The 18,845-nt window shown below is 53.0% G+C and overlaps 8 protein-coding genes across 8 annotated transcripts; 4 read left to right on the forward strand and 4 right to left on the reverse strand.

The window, feature by feature from the left end:
• Positions 1-548: 548 nt before the first annotated feature.
• GT037_004787 (calcium-binding mitochondrial carrier protein aralar1) lies at positions 549-2,856 on the forward strand (the record flags this gene model as incomplete). Its single annotated transcript, XM_038929834.1, has 5 exons — positions 549-725; positions 786-1,979; positions 2,041-2,203; positions 2,253-2,594; positions 2,648-2,856. 5 exons carry the CDS (start codon positions 549-551, stop codon positions 2,854-2,856), a joined length of 2,085 nt encoding a protein of 694 aa, XP_038788106.1.
• A 1,126-nt stretch (positions 2,857-3,982) lies between these two features.
• On the reverse strand, positions 3,983-4,261 carry GT037_004788 (uncharacterized protein; the record flags this gene model as incomplete). The annotated part of the gene is made up of 1 exon (XM_038929835.1): positions 3,983-4,261. The coding sequence occupies one exon, from the start codon at positions 4,259-4,261 to the stop codon at positions 3,983-3,985; it is 279 nt and encodes a 92-aa protein (XP_038788107.1).
• Positions 4,262-4,580: 319 nt separating this feature from the next.
• GT037_004789 (uncharacterized protein) lies at positions 4,581-6,420 on the forward strand (the record flags this gene model as incomplete). Its single annotated transcript, XM_038929836.1, has 4 exons — positions 4,581-4,736; positions 4,785-5,986; positions 6,046-6,243; positions 6,297-6,420. 4 exons carry the CDS (start codon positions 4,581-4,583, stop codon positions 6,418-6,420), a joined length of 1,680 nt encoding a protein of 559 aa, XP_038788108.1.
• A 1,379-nt stretch (positions 6,421-7,799) lies between these two features.
• On the reverse strand, positions 7,800-9,114 carry GT037_004790 (uncharacterized protein; the record flags this gene model as incomplete). Its single annotated transcript, XM_038929837.1, has 2 exons — positions 7,800-8,969; positions 9,034-9,114. The coding sequence occupies 2 exons, from the start codon at positions 9,112-9,114 to the stop codon at positions 7,800-7,802; spliced, it is 1,251 nt and encodes a 416-aa protein (XP_038788109.1).
• An 850-nt stretch (positions 9,115-9,964) lies between these two features.
• Positions 9,965-11,407, reverse strand: GT037_004791 (uncharacterized protein; the record flags this gene model as incomplete). The annotated part of the gene is made up of 2 exons (XM_038929838.1): positions 9,965-11,318; positions 11,370-11,407. The coding sequence occupies 2 exons, from the start codon at positions 11,405-11,407 to the stop codon at positions 9,965-9,967; spliced, it is 1,392 nt and encodes a 463-aa protein (XP_038788110.1).
• A 514-nt stretch (positions 11,408-11,921) lies between these two features.
• On the forward strand, positions 11,922-12,527 carry GT037_004792 (mitochondrial 37s ribosomal protein mrps8; the record flags this gene model as incomplete). Its single annotated transcript, XM_038929839.1, has 1 exon — positions 11,922-12,527. One exon carries the CDS (start codon positions 11,922-11,924, stop codon positions 12,525-12,527), a length of 606 nt encoding a protein of 201 aa, XP_038788111.1.
• Positions 12,528-13,198: 671 nt separating this feature from the next.
• GT037_004793 (uncharacterized protein) lies at positions 13,199-13,858 on the reverse strand (the record flags this gene model as incomplete). Its single annotated transcript, XM_038929840.1, has 2 exons — positions 13,199-13,373; positions 13,428-13,858. 2 exons carry the CDS (start codon positions 13,856-13,858, stop codon positions 13,199-13,201), a joined length of 606 nt encoding a protein of 201 aa, XP_038788112.1.
• Positions 13,859-15,460: 1,602 nt separating this feature from the next.
• On the forward strand, positions 15,461-18,749 carry GT037_004794 (uncharacterized protein; the record flags this gene model as incomplete). The annotated part of the gene is made up of 3 exons (XM_038929841.1): positions 15,461-16,042; positions 16,096-17,566; positions 17,617-18,749. The coding sequence occupies 3 exons, from the start codon at positions 15,461-15,463 to the stop codon at positions 18,747-18,749; spliced, it is 3,186 nt and encodes a 1,061-aa protein (XP_038788113.1).
• Between the last annotated feature and the right edge of the window lie 96 nt (positions 18,750-18,845).

An 18,845-nucleotide genomic window follows, 5' to 3' on the forward strand; every position in this document is an offset into this window, starting at 1 on the left:
CCGGGGTAGATGGCCTTCTCAGCGATACCAAACTCGCCCTTGCGCTAGACTGATTACTTATCCCCGAAGAGCGGTATGTGGCTCGATGGGCGCATGAGGCTCTCGATTAGAGTGTTCTCTTAATAGAATCTGACAGGGGCTACAAGCGATGAGGCGATGAGGCGATGTCGAGAAACAGGTAATGCGGGAGCGAGGCGGAAGCAGGCGGCAAATGCCTTTGCGTAAAGGCGGACAAGACACAGGGTGAAAGGCAGCACTACACTAGGTACTGGGAATTCAGATTTCCCTTCGACACCTGCAGCAAGTAGCTCAGCTCAGGGCGTTGTTCGCAGCCGCACCTTCCCCACGTTTCCTCCGACCCCCGCCAATGGCTCGCAATTAAAAATTAGCTTACCTCCGAGCTCGCTGCCACCCGCGAGCTGTTGTCGACGGCGAGTTGGCCGACTCACCCTGTACTGTGTCCCTCTCTACCTTCCCTCAACTGACCCAACGACCTCGCTCAGGTCAATTGCACCCTCAACTGCTCGGGCTGCTGTCATCCCCTCACCATGGCGACCGTCACGGAAGAAGTGCGCGAGGTGCTGCTGGGCACCACCGACGAGCCCCAGCTGTCGCAGCTCACGCGCGCCGCCTTTATGAAGCACGCCCAAAAGGACGAGTCAGGCGAATACTATCTCGACCAAGACCAATTCATCACAGCGGTCGCGCCCGAGGGCGAGGACTACGTAAGCAGGGCTGTCTGCATAGTATCGAGTCATCCAAGCTAATGACGTGCCCGCTTCCAGCACAAGATCAAGCGGTACCAGTATGGCATCCTCTTCCAGGTCGCCGATCGCGATCAGAAGGGCAAGGTCAGCATCCATGACTGGTCCGTCTTCCAGAACCTGCTCGCCAAACCCGACGCCGAGTACGAGGTCGTCTTCCGCTTCTTCGACAAGCAGCGGACCGGCTACATCAACTTCGACGACTTCTACGAGACATGGAAGGCGCACAAGACCGAGGACAGCCTGCCCTTCGACTGGGAGGGCGGCTGGGCCTCGCTGTACATTGGCTCCAAGAAGCACAGGCACACCATGACCTACCCCCAGTTTGCCCAGCTGCTGCGAGGGCTACAGGGAGAGCGTGTGCGACAGGGCTTCACCTACTTCGACAAGAACAAGGACGGCTTCATCGAGCCGGAGCACTTCCAGCGCATAATACGCGAGACTGCGAGCCACAAGCTCTCCGACTACCTCCTCGAGAACCTGCCCACTCTCTGCAACATCTCGGTTGGCAGCAAGATCTCCTACGCCAACGTGCGCGCCTTCCAGAACGTCATCCAGCAGATGGACATGATCGAGCTCATCATCCGCAATGCCACACAGAAGAGCTCCGACGGCAAGATCACTCGTACAGATTTCCTCAACGAGGCCGCGCGGATAAGTCGCTTCAACCTCTACACGCCCATGGAAGCAGACATTCTTTTCCACTTTGCTGGTTTGGACGAGGCTTCCGGACGCCTCGGTCTGCGAGACTTTGCCCGCGTCCTCGATCCATCGTGGCACACTGCAGGATCTTTGGCAGCCGCCGGCATATCCGAAGCCGGCCAAAAGGTCTTTGCGACCACAAAATCTATATGGCATGACATTCTGGAGTCGATCCACCACTTCGCCCTCGGTTCGCTGGCTGGTGCGTTTGGTGCCTTTATGGTCTACCCCATTGATTTGGTCAAGACGAGAATGCAGAACCAGAGAAGTTCAGGTGTTGGACATGTCCTCTACAAGAACTCGCTCGACTGTGCAAAGAAGGTCATTAAGAATGAGGGTTTCAAGGGACTCTACTCTGGCGTCCTGCCTCAGCTTGTTGGTGTAGCACCGGAGAAAGCTATCAAGCTCACAGTTAACGACCTCGTTCGTGGAAAGATGACGGACAAGGCAACAGGCCAGATCAAGTTTCCCGCCGAGATGCTGGCTGGTGGTGCTGCCGGTGCCTGCCAAGTTGTACGTTGTCCCCTGTCTTGATCATCTCAAGTAACAGTAATTGCTAATACGCCATGTTCAGGTCTTCACAAACCCTCTCGAAATTGTCAAGATTCGGCTACAGATCCAGGGTGAACTGTCCAAGAACGTTGAGGGTGTTCCTAGGCGGTCCGCCATGTGGATCGTCCGCAACTTGGGTCTCGTTGGTCTCTACAAGGGTGCTAGCGCATGTCTTCTGCGTGACGGTACGTGTTGCTTGCTATTGCATCTCGATGTCGCTGACCCGTCCATCAGTTCCCTTCTCCGCCATCTACTTCCCTACCTACAGCCATCTGAAGAGAGATTTCTTCGGCGAGAGTCCACAAAAGTCACTAGGCGTACTACAAATGCTGAGCGCTGGTGCCATCGCTGGTATGCCTGCAGCGTACTTGACCACACCGTGCGACGTTATCAAGACCAGGTTACAGGTAGAGGCACGAAAGGGCGAAGTGGCATACACTGGTCTTCGTCATGCGGCGACAACCATCTTCAAGGAAGAAGGTTTCAAGGCATTCTTCAAAGGCGGGCCTGCCCGTATCATGCGATCGTCTCCACAATTCGGTTTCACGCTGGCTGGTTATGAAGTTCTACAGCGAGGTGAGTTTTGTATGACACCTTGTTGCACACATGGCCGACTAACATGTCTACAGCTCTGCCGATGCCAGGATCTAGCCATGATTCGGCAAGTCTGGAACCATCAGTCGGGCTTGAGGAAGCGACGGCGCCGTTGCCGTACCTGCGCAGCCGCAACGCGCTCAAGGTAATCCTCGACCTGGACGAGAACTTTGGCCGACCCAAGTTGCCCGTAGGCAGCAAGTTCAGTGGGATTCCCGGATTCGGCAAGAAGCCGGAAGCGTGATAGAATCGATGCAGGTGCTTAGCCGATGTGCGTTATTACGGGTGAGGGATAAAATGGGATTGGCCAACTCATGGGTGGGATACCGTTTCTGGCGCCAACAACAGCTTTATCAGCCACGAGTTGTTTTGGGGCGTTGATCTACCAAGGAGCATGTTTTTACTCGCTAGTTGGCAGTGACTGTGGGGGTAGGCGTGTCTGTCACAATTCTGTTGGAGCATTTCTGAGCGGCACAATAATAGACAAGAGCGCATGCAGCACAAGACTGTACGATAGGGCGGTTACATTTGACAGCGGGAGGAGAGGGGAAGACAGATGTGGACTGCATGCTGTAGTCGGCCACGCATGCACATGTAGTCGACAGGTGTCCGGGTAGATAGAATAGGAGGATTTCTGGCATAGTCTGGCGTTCAGACTGGGCAGTTAATATAGAGGGTAGCTCAATCCAGGTGCGGCGTGTCAAGCGAACAGCAAGCCGCAGCAGGGCAACATGGCACCACGCCGCATGAGTTTCCGCGAATAGCCATTCTGACAAATTCGGCCGTGAGAGAGAGAATTAGCACGAAGCTCGCCCAAGGATAGTTCAGGAAGTCTAGGAGATGGACTAAAGAGCAAAAGTCACAATAGGGCCGATGGAGGCTTTTGGGCGTGAAAGAGGCGGGGCTGGGCTCGGTCCCCCGTGGAGTAGCTAGAAGTGCATGTGGGGTCCAAGAGCAGCTAGCGGCTATCTGTGCGGGGATGGAAACCTCGGTGGGAGCCTCATAAAAACTGGATTGGATTAGAGCCTCGCTCGCGCTGGTGGTAAGCTGGGGCTGCGCCTCGCAGGAGCCAAAGAAGGGCGACTGGCGCGACGGTCATGATTCCGTCTAGATCCATTGTCGTTGCAGAGCATCCGACTTGAACGCGCTGTCCTTCACCCTCGCTGCCCTGCTGCCCAGTTGCTTGTTGTATCTTGCACCGCTGACCTAACCCGCCTTCCGCCTGTTCCAGCGTCCGCAGACAGGGCCGTCCAGTCAACAACCCCCGCAAGTCAGCCTCCTCACCCGCCGCAGTCTCCCCCCCCCTTCAAGAGCTATCCGTTTCCTGCATGCCGTAAGGGCAGGCAAGGCTCGCACACCGTTACCATCATCTATGCCATCCGTGAACAAACGCCTGCCCCATCGCAGCCTGCGCGAGTTGATGTTTGCGATCGGCAGAGCCCTTCGACACCGCCTTGAGGCTGAAAAAGAGCCGTCGCACTGGCACCCTCGGGTATGTTTTCACCGCGCAGAGCCGCTTCAACGTTGGCGTCTTTACTTTGCATCATATCTCCACATATATTTCGCGACTCATGATACTGTTCGCTGTATTTCAGTTCCGATGACCAACAACCCGTCTTTTCCACATAGTCACCCCTGCTTTGCCCCATTCGCTCGATCCGAGCGTCTCTAGCCTGGCACGCTTCCGACGGCACCTCGCTTTTCTCATCTCTGTTTATCGTATCAATTTCGCCAGACTTGCTGCTCCGGACCCTTCTTCTTCCATCATCGCGAGAAGAATGCAGCCCATGGCCCTGCTGACTCTCCTCCAGACAGCTATTCAAGACTGGTCTTGCTGTGCCACACGCTCTCTTCATCGCCGCCTAGGTCTTTCTCTAGGGGCATTCGCTGAGCGCTCGCTGGGATAATTATCCCTCTGTTCCATCCACTCAATAACCATCTTCCTAACTCGCGGAACCCGCTGTCCAAATGCTTGACGCCATCCAATCCGTGGAATACTACCAGGACGACGAATTCCTTCCAAAATCACCCCTCTTGACAGCCAGATTTGTAAAGGCAACACCATCTCCGACCCCACCACCCCAGATAACAACAGTCGTCCGCCATCAACTCATTCGCCAGAGTGTCAGTCCATCTCGATCCCGCAGCCGAAAAAAATCTAATTCTCGCAAGATCCGAACCCGGCCGACCCAAGGGGACATGGTGCTCATTCGTGAAATGGATCCTAATCGCCCAGATATTGCTCAAAAAGCAAGCGAGCAGGCCTTGAACTCTGACTCTGAATCAGACCAAGGGCCTGGCTCTGGGGACGACGAGATGCCAGACGTTGAAACCTCCAACACGGCAACTGTCCTGTCCCCCCCTAATCATGGGCAGCCAATACCGTCAACTACTCGTCCTGCCAACCAGCAACCTACTTTGCTAGAAGTACTTGCCTCAGCACCCGATCCGAAAGCGACAGCTACCCACAGAGACTCCGTGATCGAAGACGAAGTCATTAGGCCTTTTGGCTTTGCAGCAGCAAACAGGCGCACCTCTCAACCATCTGCACTGAATGGTGTAAGATCTAACGTAAACGGAACAAATAGAACGCCATCCATCTCAACCGCATTATCCAACGTGTCACTGCAGCCACCAAATCAGTTGCCAAACAGTCTGTCCCAGGAGAATGACTCAGCAACATCTCCTGGTCTACGGCAACTAACCATTCCGCAACGAGGGGGACTTTCCGCAGATACCCTACCAGCGTTACAGGCGCCATCTCCTGCGCGTGATGCAGCAGCAGGCTCGCCTAGTCAACAACTACCTTCGTTCCGACATATGGACGACATAGCGAGGTCTGCAACGAGTGATCACGAAGCAACCAGATCCAACAGCATCAGCTTCCCACATAGACAATCCGTGTCTTCTGTAGGACAGTCACCAACATCGATAGTGCGTGCTTTGTCCATTAGCTCTCACTCTCCGGCAACGCCATTTCCCCCACTAAGTGCCTCTTCGCCCATGAGTGCTCATGAAATACCACACCGAGGTGATCTGTTTCTACGCACCTCAGGGGGAGGTGCATTTGGCACAGACGCCCGGAGACCATCACATGCAGCATCAGACAACAGTCCTTACACAGCCACATTGCACTCCGCATCCACCAGTGACAGTTATCAGAGCTCGGATGGCCTCAGTCCTGGTACACAGCCAACGCCCATCGAACCAAGGCAAAGGCATATGAGTTTAGATGGTGCGCTCGCGTCGAGAGTGCTTCCACCTCCATTGAACTCTGGGTTACAGCAGCAATCAACCTCCCATATCGTTGGATGTTTCAAGTGCGACTATCCAGGCTGCACTGCTGCACCCTTCCAGACGCAGTATCTTCTCAAGTAAGTTGTCTCGCTCTTCAGCCCAATGTTGCCAAAATTCTAGGTGCTGACTTATGCAGCTCGCATACCAACGTGCATTCGTCAAATCGACCACATTACTGTCCAGTCAAAGACTGTCCACGAGGCGAAGGTGGCAAAGGTTTCAAACGCAAGAATGAAATGATACGACACGGGCTTGTGCATCAGTCACCTGGATACGTATGCCCGTTTTGTCCAGACCGCGAGCACAAGTATCCGAGGCCAGACAACCTGCAAAGGTGTGTACACTCGTGAAGAAACTCAATTTGAGCCAAGCTAATAGAAGCTGTAGACACGTACGTGTTCATCACACTGATAAGGACAAAGATGACCCTCAACTTCGAGACGTCCTTGCTCAGCGACCCGAAGGTGGTAGCCGCGGGCGGAGAAGACGTGTAAGCGACTCTGGCCATTGAAGCGCTAGATAATCTATTGAGGACATTTGATACTGCTTCGATCTTGCCTATCCCTTTGGTAAAACTCTTCTCTTTCTTCTGGCGCTTAGCGATATTCTGGCGTTTTGCAATCCACTTCAAAGGAGGCTAGGTGGCACAAACTGGGAGGCATTTTTTCCACGAAGCCGAGGATGGGAAATCTGTTTCATACCTCTCTGTTCTCTTTATCTCTTATGGCTTCTCGTGGTTTTACGACGGATCATTTTTGTCACCTTCACCTTTCTATCCTTGACCGGATCACTTCACCTTCAGTTCTTCTTAGTTCTCGATTGTACTAGCTATATGTTTGAGCTTCGGCTTGATACTGTTATTAGTATTATCTTGTTCTACTTATCTGGCTGAGTTGGTTGGATTCGCTGATATGCGTGCACCTTGTAATCAAAGAAGGTTTGAGCATTAATTATGTTGGAGATTCTCTATGACACTAGTGAAGAAGGCCCGGTGCTAGCAGATGATTCGAAGAGCCTTTCGAATTTTGATTTTCCAGACGATCTGGGAAGGATCTTGGGCAAGGGGAATTAACGGAAGAGGTAGAGGATGATTTCTGGGTTTACTATAGCAACTCGCGAATAGCAGGTTTCAGTCACAACAACACGTCTAGCATCGAAAGTAAGCCACTTACTGATCACAGAGATTGTTATATAAACGAGTGATTCGTAGATCGCTGTCGAGTCAACACTTTCCGCATCTCTACAAGCGTGAAGTTGGCAGTGAAGGCTGCGGCGAATTCTCATGGGCGAAAGATAATTTGTACAGGCACAGGAAGTAGATAAGCAAATTCGGTACCCTTCGAGGATAATTGGAGTTGTGCGGTACTGGTCTCCAAAGCCTAGTACATCGGTGGTATCACGATCATCTCCATATGGAACGCACATTTGGTGAGGGTAAGGTGACGAGAGTTTGAAGGGGTTTGCAACGTCTGTCCAGGATGATCTCAATATATGGATCGGCTTCTCAGGTATTGGCTGTTCTACATGGAAGTTGAAACACTGGATCTTCTGTGCTATGCAAGGTACAAGTGCCAGTACACTATTGCTGCCTTCACGATAACAGGTTGGCACATGTGAAATAATCACACGAACATGGGTGAGAGAATGGGATGGGACATTCGAGATCTGAGCAATACCTATGTATACATATGCTCCCTCTAGTGCGCCTATTGCGCCACGCCATAATAACCGAGGAAATGCAATAGTGCGAACAACTCGCTGTTCCGACAGCGGTGACTTCGTGAGATCGTTGACGAGTAACAATGAATGCTGTTTCAAAATGGCTCGAAATGGCTATACCCAAATGTGTACAATAGCACGAGGCTGGAAATGCGATATTATGCGAGAAGTTTATGTAATGGATGATGGTGCTCGACCTTCTACAGGGGTCGGTTCCGTTGTGACTTGGATGCTAGGTAGTCTTTCAAGATCCAGGCTCAGTGCTGGCAATTGTGGCGCCCTGGTGTTGATGGGGCTTTCGTAGTTGGGCGGATCTTCGTATGCGGGCGCATCTTCTCGCGGTATCTCTGGCGACGGTCCGACGCTTCCACTATGACTCCTTTCTGGGTTCAATGGTACGACCTCAAAGCCTTCGCTGTTGGGGCCGGTTGAGTGCGAGTTTGAGCGCGAGGCATCTGCGAAGTCGTAGTCATCGGATGCGTGTGAATCAACTGATTGTGCGAGAGAGGTAACGGAAAGACCGCGTGCGTGTGCGTCGCGGCCACGGCTTTGACCAGAGAATGACGCCGCAGAATCTAAGAGGGGTCGGTTATCGCTTTCGGAAGAATTGGCCCTTAGTCGAGTGCCGTCGTGCCTTGCAACACCGAGGTCGCCGTAGGCTACGGCAGATACCCGCTGTTCGCGGCTTCGATTTCTGGCCTGGTGCTCAGCGATGAGCATTTGTGATACAGACAGGTCTGCAGCTTCTTCGGCCCTTCGTCGGATATCTGCGAGTGCTTGGACGTCTCCACGAGCGCGTGCCTCTCTTCGCGCTTGCCGGCGTGCTTCTCGATCCGTTGCTTCGATACGTCGTGCCAGTCGTATTTGGTACAGGGATTCCATCTCCTCTTCTCGTTGTCTCTCTTCCTCGTCTAGTGTCTCTGGGAGCTCAACGACCGTGTCGACGCCCGCGCGCTCACCCTCGCGAGCCAATACCCTCTCATTCTCTCGTGCGGCGGAAGAGTAGGCAGGCAGCGTCATAACACTGCGAATCGACGTGTTCCTGTCAACCCCAGCTGCCGTGGTGCTGTTCATCTGCCTCTCAGGATCCCCAGCCGCAGCTCCGCTCATCTCACCACTTGCCCTACTTGTACTGCCCCGGTATTCCGTATCTTGTAGACTCGTCGAGTAGTCATTTCGGCGCGGGCGCTTGCGGAACGCTTTCCAGGAGAATAACGAAGGTAGTTTGTCGTTGGACGACTGTTGTGCTTTCTTTGCGGCGCGGTATGGTGCTCGGAACTTGAGGGTCGAGAAGTATGTGATGATGAGTATAACCAAGATGGCAACGGCGATGACTCCGACCTAGGCAATCGGGGTCAGTCAGGGCTCCAGGGTAACACGGAAGGGTCGCACACGCAGAACTTACAACGACAAAGGTCCTGCCTTGCTTGGAGATCTCTCTCCGCTCCAACGCGCCTTCCCTTGCATGCCGCGCAGGTAACAACATGATACCAAAACAACCATACACCAGTTATGCCAAACGTCAAATGCTTCAACCAAAGGATGTTGCCGAAGCCTTGTTTTCACAATGAGATCACTTGTTTGGACAAAGGTGGATCGCCCAAGCTTCGGAAGGCCCGCGTTCTTGGTTACTGTTTTGCACTAGGACCTGTCGAACCGTTGCGTCGAAACGTCTAAGCAGGCGGCGGCGGCAGCGGCAGCGGCAGCGGCGGTGAGCGAGTCGTAGATGTGGTTAGGATATTGGGGATCGGTGTCAGGTGTATAGTCTGGGAATAACTAGACGACTGACAACAATGGGGGGAAAGCCGCGAGTGATGTTCTGGCTAGGCCTGCGCCCGGATGCTTGCCTTGGCAGCTGAGGGTTAATGCGGATGCTGGGATGATGGGGAGCAGTGACCAGGGGCTCTGTGGCTGGGGAGGCGGCGGCTGCGAGCGCAAATAGACATTCAATCTACAGTAAAGTGTAGCACGGCAACACTGCAACAATTGAGCTTCTAGCGATCTCCCAACCGTTTTGTACCATGGCCGCTAGGCTCCTCACCTCAGCGGTTGAGGCAAAAGCAAGAGCTCATGTCATCTCCAGAAACCTGCTACTATTTTGGGGCCTCTCCCAGATTCAAGGATACGCTAGCGCCGGGCACTGATTGGAGCTCGTACTGCATAATGATCGCATTCACATGCTTGATCTACAAGAGTGGCACAGGCGACGCTCGTCGTAATAGTGGCCGTAAATTATTGAAAAGGGTATATGCTTCGATCTCCAAAGTCGTCAATGACTACGCTGGCTGGCTGGCAAAACTCAAGTTAGATACAAGAACTGGCGCACTGACACTATACTAGAACTTCTTGTCCAGCTTTTTCAAGAAACTGCCAATACCCTTCTCCACTTTATCTACCCGTTTTCCGATGTTCGAGTTGCGTTGCGGCGCGTTGGGGTTCTCGTGATCTTGCACCGCGGCTTCAGTCTCCGTTGGTCTGTAAAGTTGTTGATGCAAAATTTGTCCTTGAGGTTGAGCTGTTGCGCTACCATACTGATATTGTGCATAGCCCGGGGATGCCATTGGTTGATATTGCTGAGGAGGAAATCCAGGAGACGGTACAGCAGAGTGCGCAGGCGGCGATTGGGGGGCGGGCGGAAATCCGGGCGAGTTCGGGTAGTTGGCGTACTGCTGAACTGGCATGGTGGATGTTCGCTTCATGGCGGGAGGTGGCGGGGTATGGCCATTGTATTGGCCTGGTGGAGGCGCAGATGGAGGTGGTGCAAACGACGGCGGACTTTGTGATGCACTCGGCACTGACCCCGCCGTGTTTGTACGGTGCACACTCGGTGGACCAGTAAAGCCCTGGCCTGGCGCTGGTGGTCCTGGAAAGTACGATCCTGATGTCGGCTGGGGCGCAAATGAAGCTTGTAGTGGGTTGCTGTATTGTGCGGCATGCTGATCGTGTACAGCGGCAGATGCAAGACCAGTGCCGTCGTTTGCGTCTGGCGGTGGTGGTGTCTTTTCACGATGCGCGATAGGCTCTGGCGCGGCTGGAGCTGCCGGATTGTATGCCATTGGAGCGTAATTGGGCGGCTGCTCGCTGGGAGGGGGTGATGTTGGTGCGGGCGCGGTAGGAGGGCCAGGGAATGACTGCGTTGTACTGACACTCGGAGTCCGACTAGTGTGTGATATGGCTGCACTCTCCAGCCTCGCGATGACAGGACTCAGGGCATCGTTCTTGTGTTCCGAGTGCGTTGGGGTGGCATTGGGGTTGCGCGTAATCTGCAGTTGGTGCGGTTGTAGCACTCTCCGAATAGAGTCAAGAAAGAGGCTCGCATCCTCTGGTGTCCAAAAATACAAATCTACCGTGTGCAGCCTGTACATGTATTTGCCCTGGCTCGAGGGATCGGGTGTGGGGAGGTGCCACTGTGACGTGTCATGATGCGGACTCGCGTTGCCGGTGTGACTCTGGAAGGCATCGACCGTGAGGGTGAACAAGCACGGGTGCTTGTATGTTTGCTCAATCTTGATGGTGTCCAGCTGACCGGCAAAGGCATCCTGGTTGGGTGTGCCCGCATGGTTCGCTACTTCTATGCGCCCACTTTGGCGCATGGGGTTGTGGTAAAGGTAGACATAGGAGCCTTTGTCGAAGCGATGATGTGGGGGTTGCTGGGTAGGTGGGGAGATGTAGTAATGGACGTCTGCAAAGCTATCTAACTGTCAGTACAGCTTCGAGGCCCAAGCATCTCTTACTACTTACAGCGTCAAGAGAGACACTTCGCCCTGCTGTGGAGGCATTGTGTTAGTGTACGATGATGGTCTATCGGGTGTCCAAGATGTCTGACAGCCCAAGATGTCCCAGGATGTGGAGACGCTGTAGAGAAGTAGTAAGACGAACAGTTAGCACTCTTGGATAATCATCTGGAGAGATCAAAGGCATATATAGGGTCGCAGGGCTGTCATATAAGCCGACGACAGCTCCGACCAACAGCTGCGCGGTCTTCTATTTGTGTCGTCCTCGAAGCGCCCGCCCATTAGTGTCGACTTTAGTAGGCGCCGGTCCAAGCTCTGCCGAATGGAGCGGGCAGCAGCGATCCACTCGTGACTTGCGGACCTCCGAGCCAATCCAGAAATTTGCTGCGTAGAGCATCCGCCGACGACACCACGCGCAATCGTACCTGGAGGCTGCATCGAGCCTCACCATTGATACTCGCTACCAGATACACGGTCGCTCTCGTCATCACATCGGCCATCGCGCCCGCCTGCTGCCGCAGCCCGTCGAGGGCAAATTCCCACCACCACTGCAGCCAATATGTCTCTCGTCAACCTCGCACATGTCTGCTCGCACATGCAGAACGCCTCCAAAGCTCGCCTTGGATTGACATCAATACCGGTCTCCAAGATGCACGTCAACATTGCGCTGGGTCTGCAACGCGAAGGCTTCCTCTCTTCAGTCACACTCGGCGGGCCAACACCACCAAAGCCCTTTCTCCTCCAGACACAGCAAGATCCCGAGCAACTAGACATAATGGCACAGAAGCTGAAGGAGGAGCCATGGCTTGCATACCCCATCGATGCACCAGAAGGCACTGGAGAGAAGGCACCACTAGGTCAAGAGCAGGTCCACGATATACACGTACCTCAGAACCCGGCGCGGAGACGGTTATGGCTTGGCCTAAAGTACTGGCAAAACGAGCCCGTGTTGAAGAACATGAAGCTAGTGTCCAAGCCCACACGGCGGATATGGCTGACGAGCGAGGATTTGGGCAAGATCACGAGGACACGCGAATCGAGCTATGTAAAGGGACTGACGCATCCCGGAGAATGCATGTTCCTTACAACAGACCGAGGAATACTCGAGGCAAGAGAATGTGTGGAGCGACAGTTGGGTGGTATGGCGCTTTGCAGAGTGTGGTAGTGGAACAAGGCTGCATGCATGTATGGCTATGGACTGTATGACATTATTGTACCAGTATCATGACGGAGCGGAATTGCATCAATGGAGCTTGCATAGGAGTAACGCGCCATACGCAACTGTAGAATATCAACCCCAGTCACAACTAATTTTGGCCTGACCACTGCACGATCCTAGACCCTGAGTCTATCAGCGAAGAAACTTGGTCGAACACATCGGTGCACTGGTACAGAGGTTGGACTGGAGGGGTGCAGAATCCAAGTGGATCCGAATCAACGTTACCAGTCGTGTACAGCGAATATCCTGGTTCAAAAAAACTTCGCAACATGGACAGCCTGTCCACTAAGACAGCATTACCACACTCAGGCAGCAATGCATTATTGTTGTTGACGTGTTCTGTCACGTTGCTTAGAGTGTAGACTTGCTCGCGACCATAGTTCTCATAAAGCAATTATCTACAGAGTCGTTCTAATTCCCGTGGTTCAGGGATGTATTCTCATACCAATGTCGTAACCATTCCGCTTACATGCCATCTCAATACACACGCCAATACTTCCCAATATTGACGCAAGGGGGAATATGTCCAAAGAAATTCGTAATTCTGACCATAGCCAGTGCCAGATGTTCCAAACCCAACTCCGATACCCTGTCATTATTTGACATGTCCCATAAGCTTAGACATAGCTGCGTCGGCTCCGACTGTGGCTCTGGTGCGAGTAGCGAGGGCTGCGGGAGCGGTGGCCGTGACGGGAGCGATGGACTTCGCGCTTCACAACGACTCGGTCATTACGGTGGTGACGGTGCACAAGTAGAGCCAATATGGCAGTGATGAAAAAGAAAATGATGTTCCTGCACAGGATTAGATTCGTGTTTGCTTCCCACCTTTTCTGAAATTGAACTTACATGATTCCAAAAGCCCATGAAGCCTTGAGCATGGCGCATTGGCGGTCGATGTTGAACCCCCACCTGTCTCCACTGACAGTGAACAAACCAAGATCAGCGCTGTAGGAACCATTCCTTTCCCAGTTGGAGCAATCGGCATCAGCAATTCCTCGGAGAGCGTAGACGGCTCCGATAAAGGCGCCCATGAAAAGAAGGTCGATGAAAGCCACAAATTTGGCAGAGTGCTTCGCGCGCGTGTAGAGGAAGAGGGTGCCTATAGCCCATGCTGCGCCGAGCACCGATACGATGAACAGGACGAGGATTGACGTTGGTGTGAGGAGGCCGCGGCTGTTGTACCAGTCGACGAACCAGGCGAGCATGCCCAGGCACGGGATCAAGGTGATGATCTGGAAGACGCGCCAAAAGATGAAGGATAGTCCGGAGAACGACATGATGGCAACTGGCAGGATCGCAAAAGTGCTTCGAGAGAAGAGGTGTTTGCTTTGGTCGAGCTGTCAGCTGGACCACGGTCGGTTAATGCCGTGTAACGAAGCAGGTGCGATGCGACAAGAGAGATGCAGGACGACGACAAGCCGCCGAAAAAGATGCAGGGCAGCGCGCTTTTAAGATCTCGCAGTGATAGGACAGACCAGGATGCGTCTTGTTTTGCGATCGGGTTGCAGAATGGTCGCGGTGTTGCAAGGTGACGTATTGAGCATGGAAACCGGGATGTATACTTTAAAGTGGGATGCCTACTCGGGTGGTGGGTATGGTGAAGGCGGGGGAGGCTGGTACTTTGTGGCTGGATCGTGCCTTCCTCATTTCTAGCCAACCAAACCGCCAAAAAACGCGACGGACAGACCACACCCTCAAACACGACCTGCACCGGCGGCAGAACTGGTTTTCGACTTTTAAAATGTGTTCGCATCCTGCCATGCCTCGACGCTCGCGGCTCGATACTCGACGCGCATTAGTGGCATCGCGTGGAACAGCAACACACACGCCGTAGCTGCGCGTGGGTCTGGACAGCTGTCGGCGCCCAACCCGCTTCCATCAGCCTAGACGGCATGTGGGCGTCGCCATCATTCGTGGATCCTCGCAGAACCGCCGAGCAAGCGGCCGTTGAGCCAGCACTCACCTGGCCCTGAAATTCGACCCGACCAGACGTCTTTGCGCTCATCACCCAGAGCCTTGGGCCCAAGCTCCCTAACGCAAGGGCTACCTTGCGTAAATCCGGACGTTATGGAGAAGCACCGTGGAGCTCCTAGACGTCAAATCTCACCTGCTCGCCTGTGCCGCTCTGCCTCAGCCCACAGTCTGCGCCTAAGGATTGTTTTTCATTTCGTGCTGCATGGTGATGGGATTGCTGACCGCCGAGAGGCACAAGAATCAGCCGGCCTTATCACAGCCTGCCATTCTCTGCCATCCAAGCCATAACACTGGGGTTGCTATTGGTCTCCCCACCTGCGGATGCACCTCTTCTGCAAAAGGATTGCCATTGCACTGGGCCGCTCGCTTCGCGGATTAACCTGCAGCAACTCGGTAGGATGAGTCTCTTATCAGCAGCCAGACCGCATTCGACACACTGCCCTGTGCTCCGCATCCTGAGCGCCGGGACAAGCGGACATGGGTTTTTTTCGAGAATAGGTTCGATATATACGACCTGGTACCGCGAACGTGTCTGCCTTATTAACCCCTCGCGTTCTTCTCTGCGCGTGGTAGTTCCCATGTTGTTTTGATCGCATGAGCCTCAATGCCATCCCACACTCTTTCATCCGCTTGTTTCTAATCAATACCACTACATCATCGGCCGACGCCTTTGTTTCATTGTTGTTCCTGGATTCTTGCGGCAGGCATAGCATTTACCGAAATAGGCGAGAAAGCGGGCAACACGATACTCCAGAGCCAATCATATTGCCTCTTCATGATTTTGTTCGAAGCTCAGTATAGAAAAACATCTCAAGTTTGATGCAAATACAGAACGGTCTCCTTTGTCCAAACTTTACATCCGACCATCGGCGAATCTATAGCCCTACCAACGACTCGAGCAAGATATGTCGGCACGAGGCGCGCGTAGTCGAAAGGTACAGCAGAAAGAAGTCGAGAAGAAAGAGAAGAAGGCAGTTGTAAAGGGAAAGGCTCCCGAACGGATACAGGAAAACCATGATGCGTTCACAGAGTGGCGTCCATCACCAAACTCTAGTAATCCCAGGAGTGGGATTCAACGCTCCCTTACAGTCTCCAGCAACAACAGTCATGCAACATCGCGAAGCAGTTCTACGCACGATGGTGGCAGCAGCAGTCGACCGCGACTACATACTCTTCCATCCGACGTCTCTTCCGGAAGTCGACCTCCGCCAACGAATTCTTCTAGAGCCGAATCCGTATCAGACAACTCGGCAAAAGGCAAGGACAAGACAAAGTACCAGGCAAAAGGTAAAGATACAAAAGCTCCTCGCGGTAGAGGGGGAGGAGTACCAATCAAAAAGAGCGTTGCACCGACGCCCACACCTCCTGTCTTTAGGTCTGAATCGTCCGCGTCCTATGCCTTTCCAACCGACCAGAAAACATGGCTAAACTTCAAGGTATGGACGGATGGCAAAGATGGTATGCGCCCATATGGAGGGTTCGACTACGTAAGTTGTTAGCATGCATGAAGAAGCTAAATCCATCTGACGCAGTATTTCAGGATGAAGATATGCAGCACGGTAGTGTGCTTATCTATTTCAAAGAGGAGCAGGTAGACGAGGATCGCCCAGTCCCTTCCATCCAGGCTGATTTGGAAGTCCTTCAAAATTCAGGCTCCACTTGGCTGAGTAATGCCTTGTTGTACGGTCAAATAGACGATAACGACGTCGATGACTGGGCGCTTTCGGAGAGCGCAAGTTCACCATCGCAGCCTTTCTCCCCAAATTTTCCACAACCTACACAACGGCGGATGTTAGGTCCAACATCACCAGGCGGACGATCTCCGCCGCCTTTTGACATCGACCAGTCACATAGCATAGATTCTCGGACTACTTCTAGAGCTTGTCATCCATCTGAAGCTTCCCATCGACACTACACCAATTCGCCACCTCCTTTTCAACAGAGTTTCCAACGCAACCCAACCCACGAGATATGGTTCACCGCGCCCGAAAACATAAGGACACCTCAGGGGCAGAGACTCCATCACGTTGCTATTCGTAATTTCCTGGCCATGTTGCATGGCAAACCTATAGTTGGAGCAGACGTGTATGACATGCTGAGTACACTGCAACCTCAGATACATATCATGTACGATCTTGACACGGACGCTCGATCTGGAATGACAGCTAGGGAACGTAGTGTCCAAATGATTACAGAATACCTTGGCCGATATGGGATCGATGACTTACGCAACAATATTCGACGAGCTCTTGGGCTTTTGGCATGGGCAGAACAGGACACTGTCAAGTGGCGACAAGGTTACCTCGAGAGCTTTGTACACCTAGCTGGTGTCATGAAACCGGAAATAGAGGACCACCCGGATTTCAAACGCCTCTCTGTGGTCACAAGGCGGAACCTCGGTTTAGCTGCGAAGACACTGCAATTGCGCGTCATGGAAGCAGAGGAAAAACTGTCCAACTTCGACTTCGGTGATCTCTGGGAAGACACACTGAGAACTGCGAATAGCCCAGTCTATCAGAGCTACCAGTCGTTTCGTCAGTTCCTTATTGGTCATTTCACCCGCATATACGGTAATTGGCCACCAACCTCCGATAAGACATGGCTTAATCGCAAGGTTGTGAACGCTATGCAAGAAGATTTTGGTTCTCTGTACGATTATTTCGTCGACCGAGACGTGATATGGAATCCTCGAGAGGAGCGAGCATCTCGTAAGTGGGAGATGGCTCATCGAAAAAATGACAATTTCAGCGCAGACTTGCCAGAGCTCGGTATGACGGATATGCTGGTCACCTACGATGCGAAGAACGGGTATGCACACATTCCGCATCCGTATCCCTTACTTCCTAGAGAGGTACCAAAGACGGGCAAGGACAAGGAGAAAAAGAGCTTCTTCTCTTCACTGAAAAAGGATAAGCTCAAGGATACCACAAAGGACGCAAAAGCACAACTGCAGCTCTCCATTATCTTTAGTGATGCAACGAACATCGAGAAACTGGACGTTAACTTCAACGGTAATTGACAAAAAATGGACACTTGTCGGCCTGTGCTGACGTTTTCTTAGGATCTACGCTTATTGACAAGTTCGAACAGTTCGAGCTCACCACGGACTTGAAACACATGACACCGCGCGAAGCACGTCTAGGACGTTGGGTGCTTCTGTACGGCGTGCTGCAGGTCTTGTCAACACTATCTGTCGACGTCCAAAGCCTGAAGCACACAGACGGTGTGCGATACTTCCTGAACACTGATCTCAAGCGCATGCCTGAGTGGGTAAGCAACGGTCAGATAGAGCATCTAGAAGCTAGGCAGCAACGATCTTGGTGTTGGCAGCGCGCATGGGATCCAATGCCTGCACAATCTGCGCCTGTAGAGCTCGATGCAACACCGAACAGCGAACGTACGAGCTACCATGAAGATGCACGACACGCTGAGATAGCAGGTCATAACTTTCCCAGTCCACCACCGCAACATGCACTCCCTCCTCCACCGCAGCACGCACTTCCTCCACCCCCACCAAGTCTTGACGGCGCAACACTGATGCAGAACGACATCCGCCGCCTAGGAGAGAAGATCAACAACCTCCACCTCTCTCACAACGCTGGCAATCATTTCCGCCAAGAATTCGAACGCCGCCGCGAAAACGAGAAAGTCATACAAGACGAATTCACCGATCGCAAACCACGTTTACAAGGCGAGACGTTCGGGCCTCGAGCAGCTCGCGACAGAAATACTGACAATACCTTCAACCCGCGAATGGATTCTCTCCCACGTTCCCGCGACCGCGATGCGCCACCCAGAAGCCAGTCGCGCATGGACGACAGCTTCCGCCTCACAGAATCCGACTTCTCGCCGCATGCCCATACTAACGATTTCATCGACCGTCAGCAAGCCTCCCTCTCACCACCTACAATTCACTCAGGTCTCCACAGTCATACGAACAGTCTGAATACCGATCTGGGCGCTTACCCTTTCAACGTGAATGAAAATGAGATGCAGTGGCCGGTTCCACCAGGGTACAACGAAAGCAATCATTCGTGGAAGGAAGGGAGGGAGAGCACAGTGCTTGGGGAAGGATATGGAGCCATGGACTTTGGTATGAGGGATGGTGTAGGCGAGGGCAGGAATGAAGGGATGCTGGGCACGGGGATGAGAAGGACACCTAGAAGAGTGCATGAGAGAAGTGGGTGGGATTAGTGTGAACTTGGTAGGAAGGTGGGAGTTGGCATGCGCGTGGATTTTTAATTGGATATACCCTCTTATTTTCGTTTGTGTTCTTTCTTGGGTTAGCAA

The sequence above is a fragment of the Alternaria burnsii genome (assembly GCF_013036055.1).
Source record: "Alternaria burnsii strain CBS107.38 chromosome Unknown 698, whole genome shotgun sequence".
NCBI classification, from domain to species: Eukaryota; Fungi; Ascomycota; class Dothideomycetes; order Pleosporales; family Pleosporaceae; genus Alternaria; species Alternaria burnsii.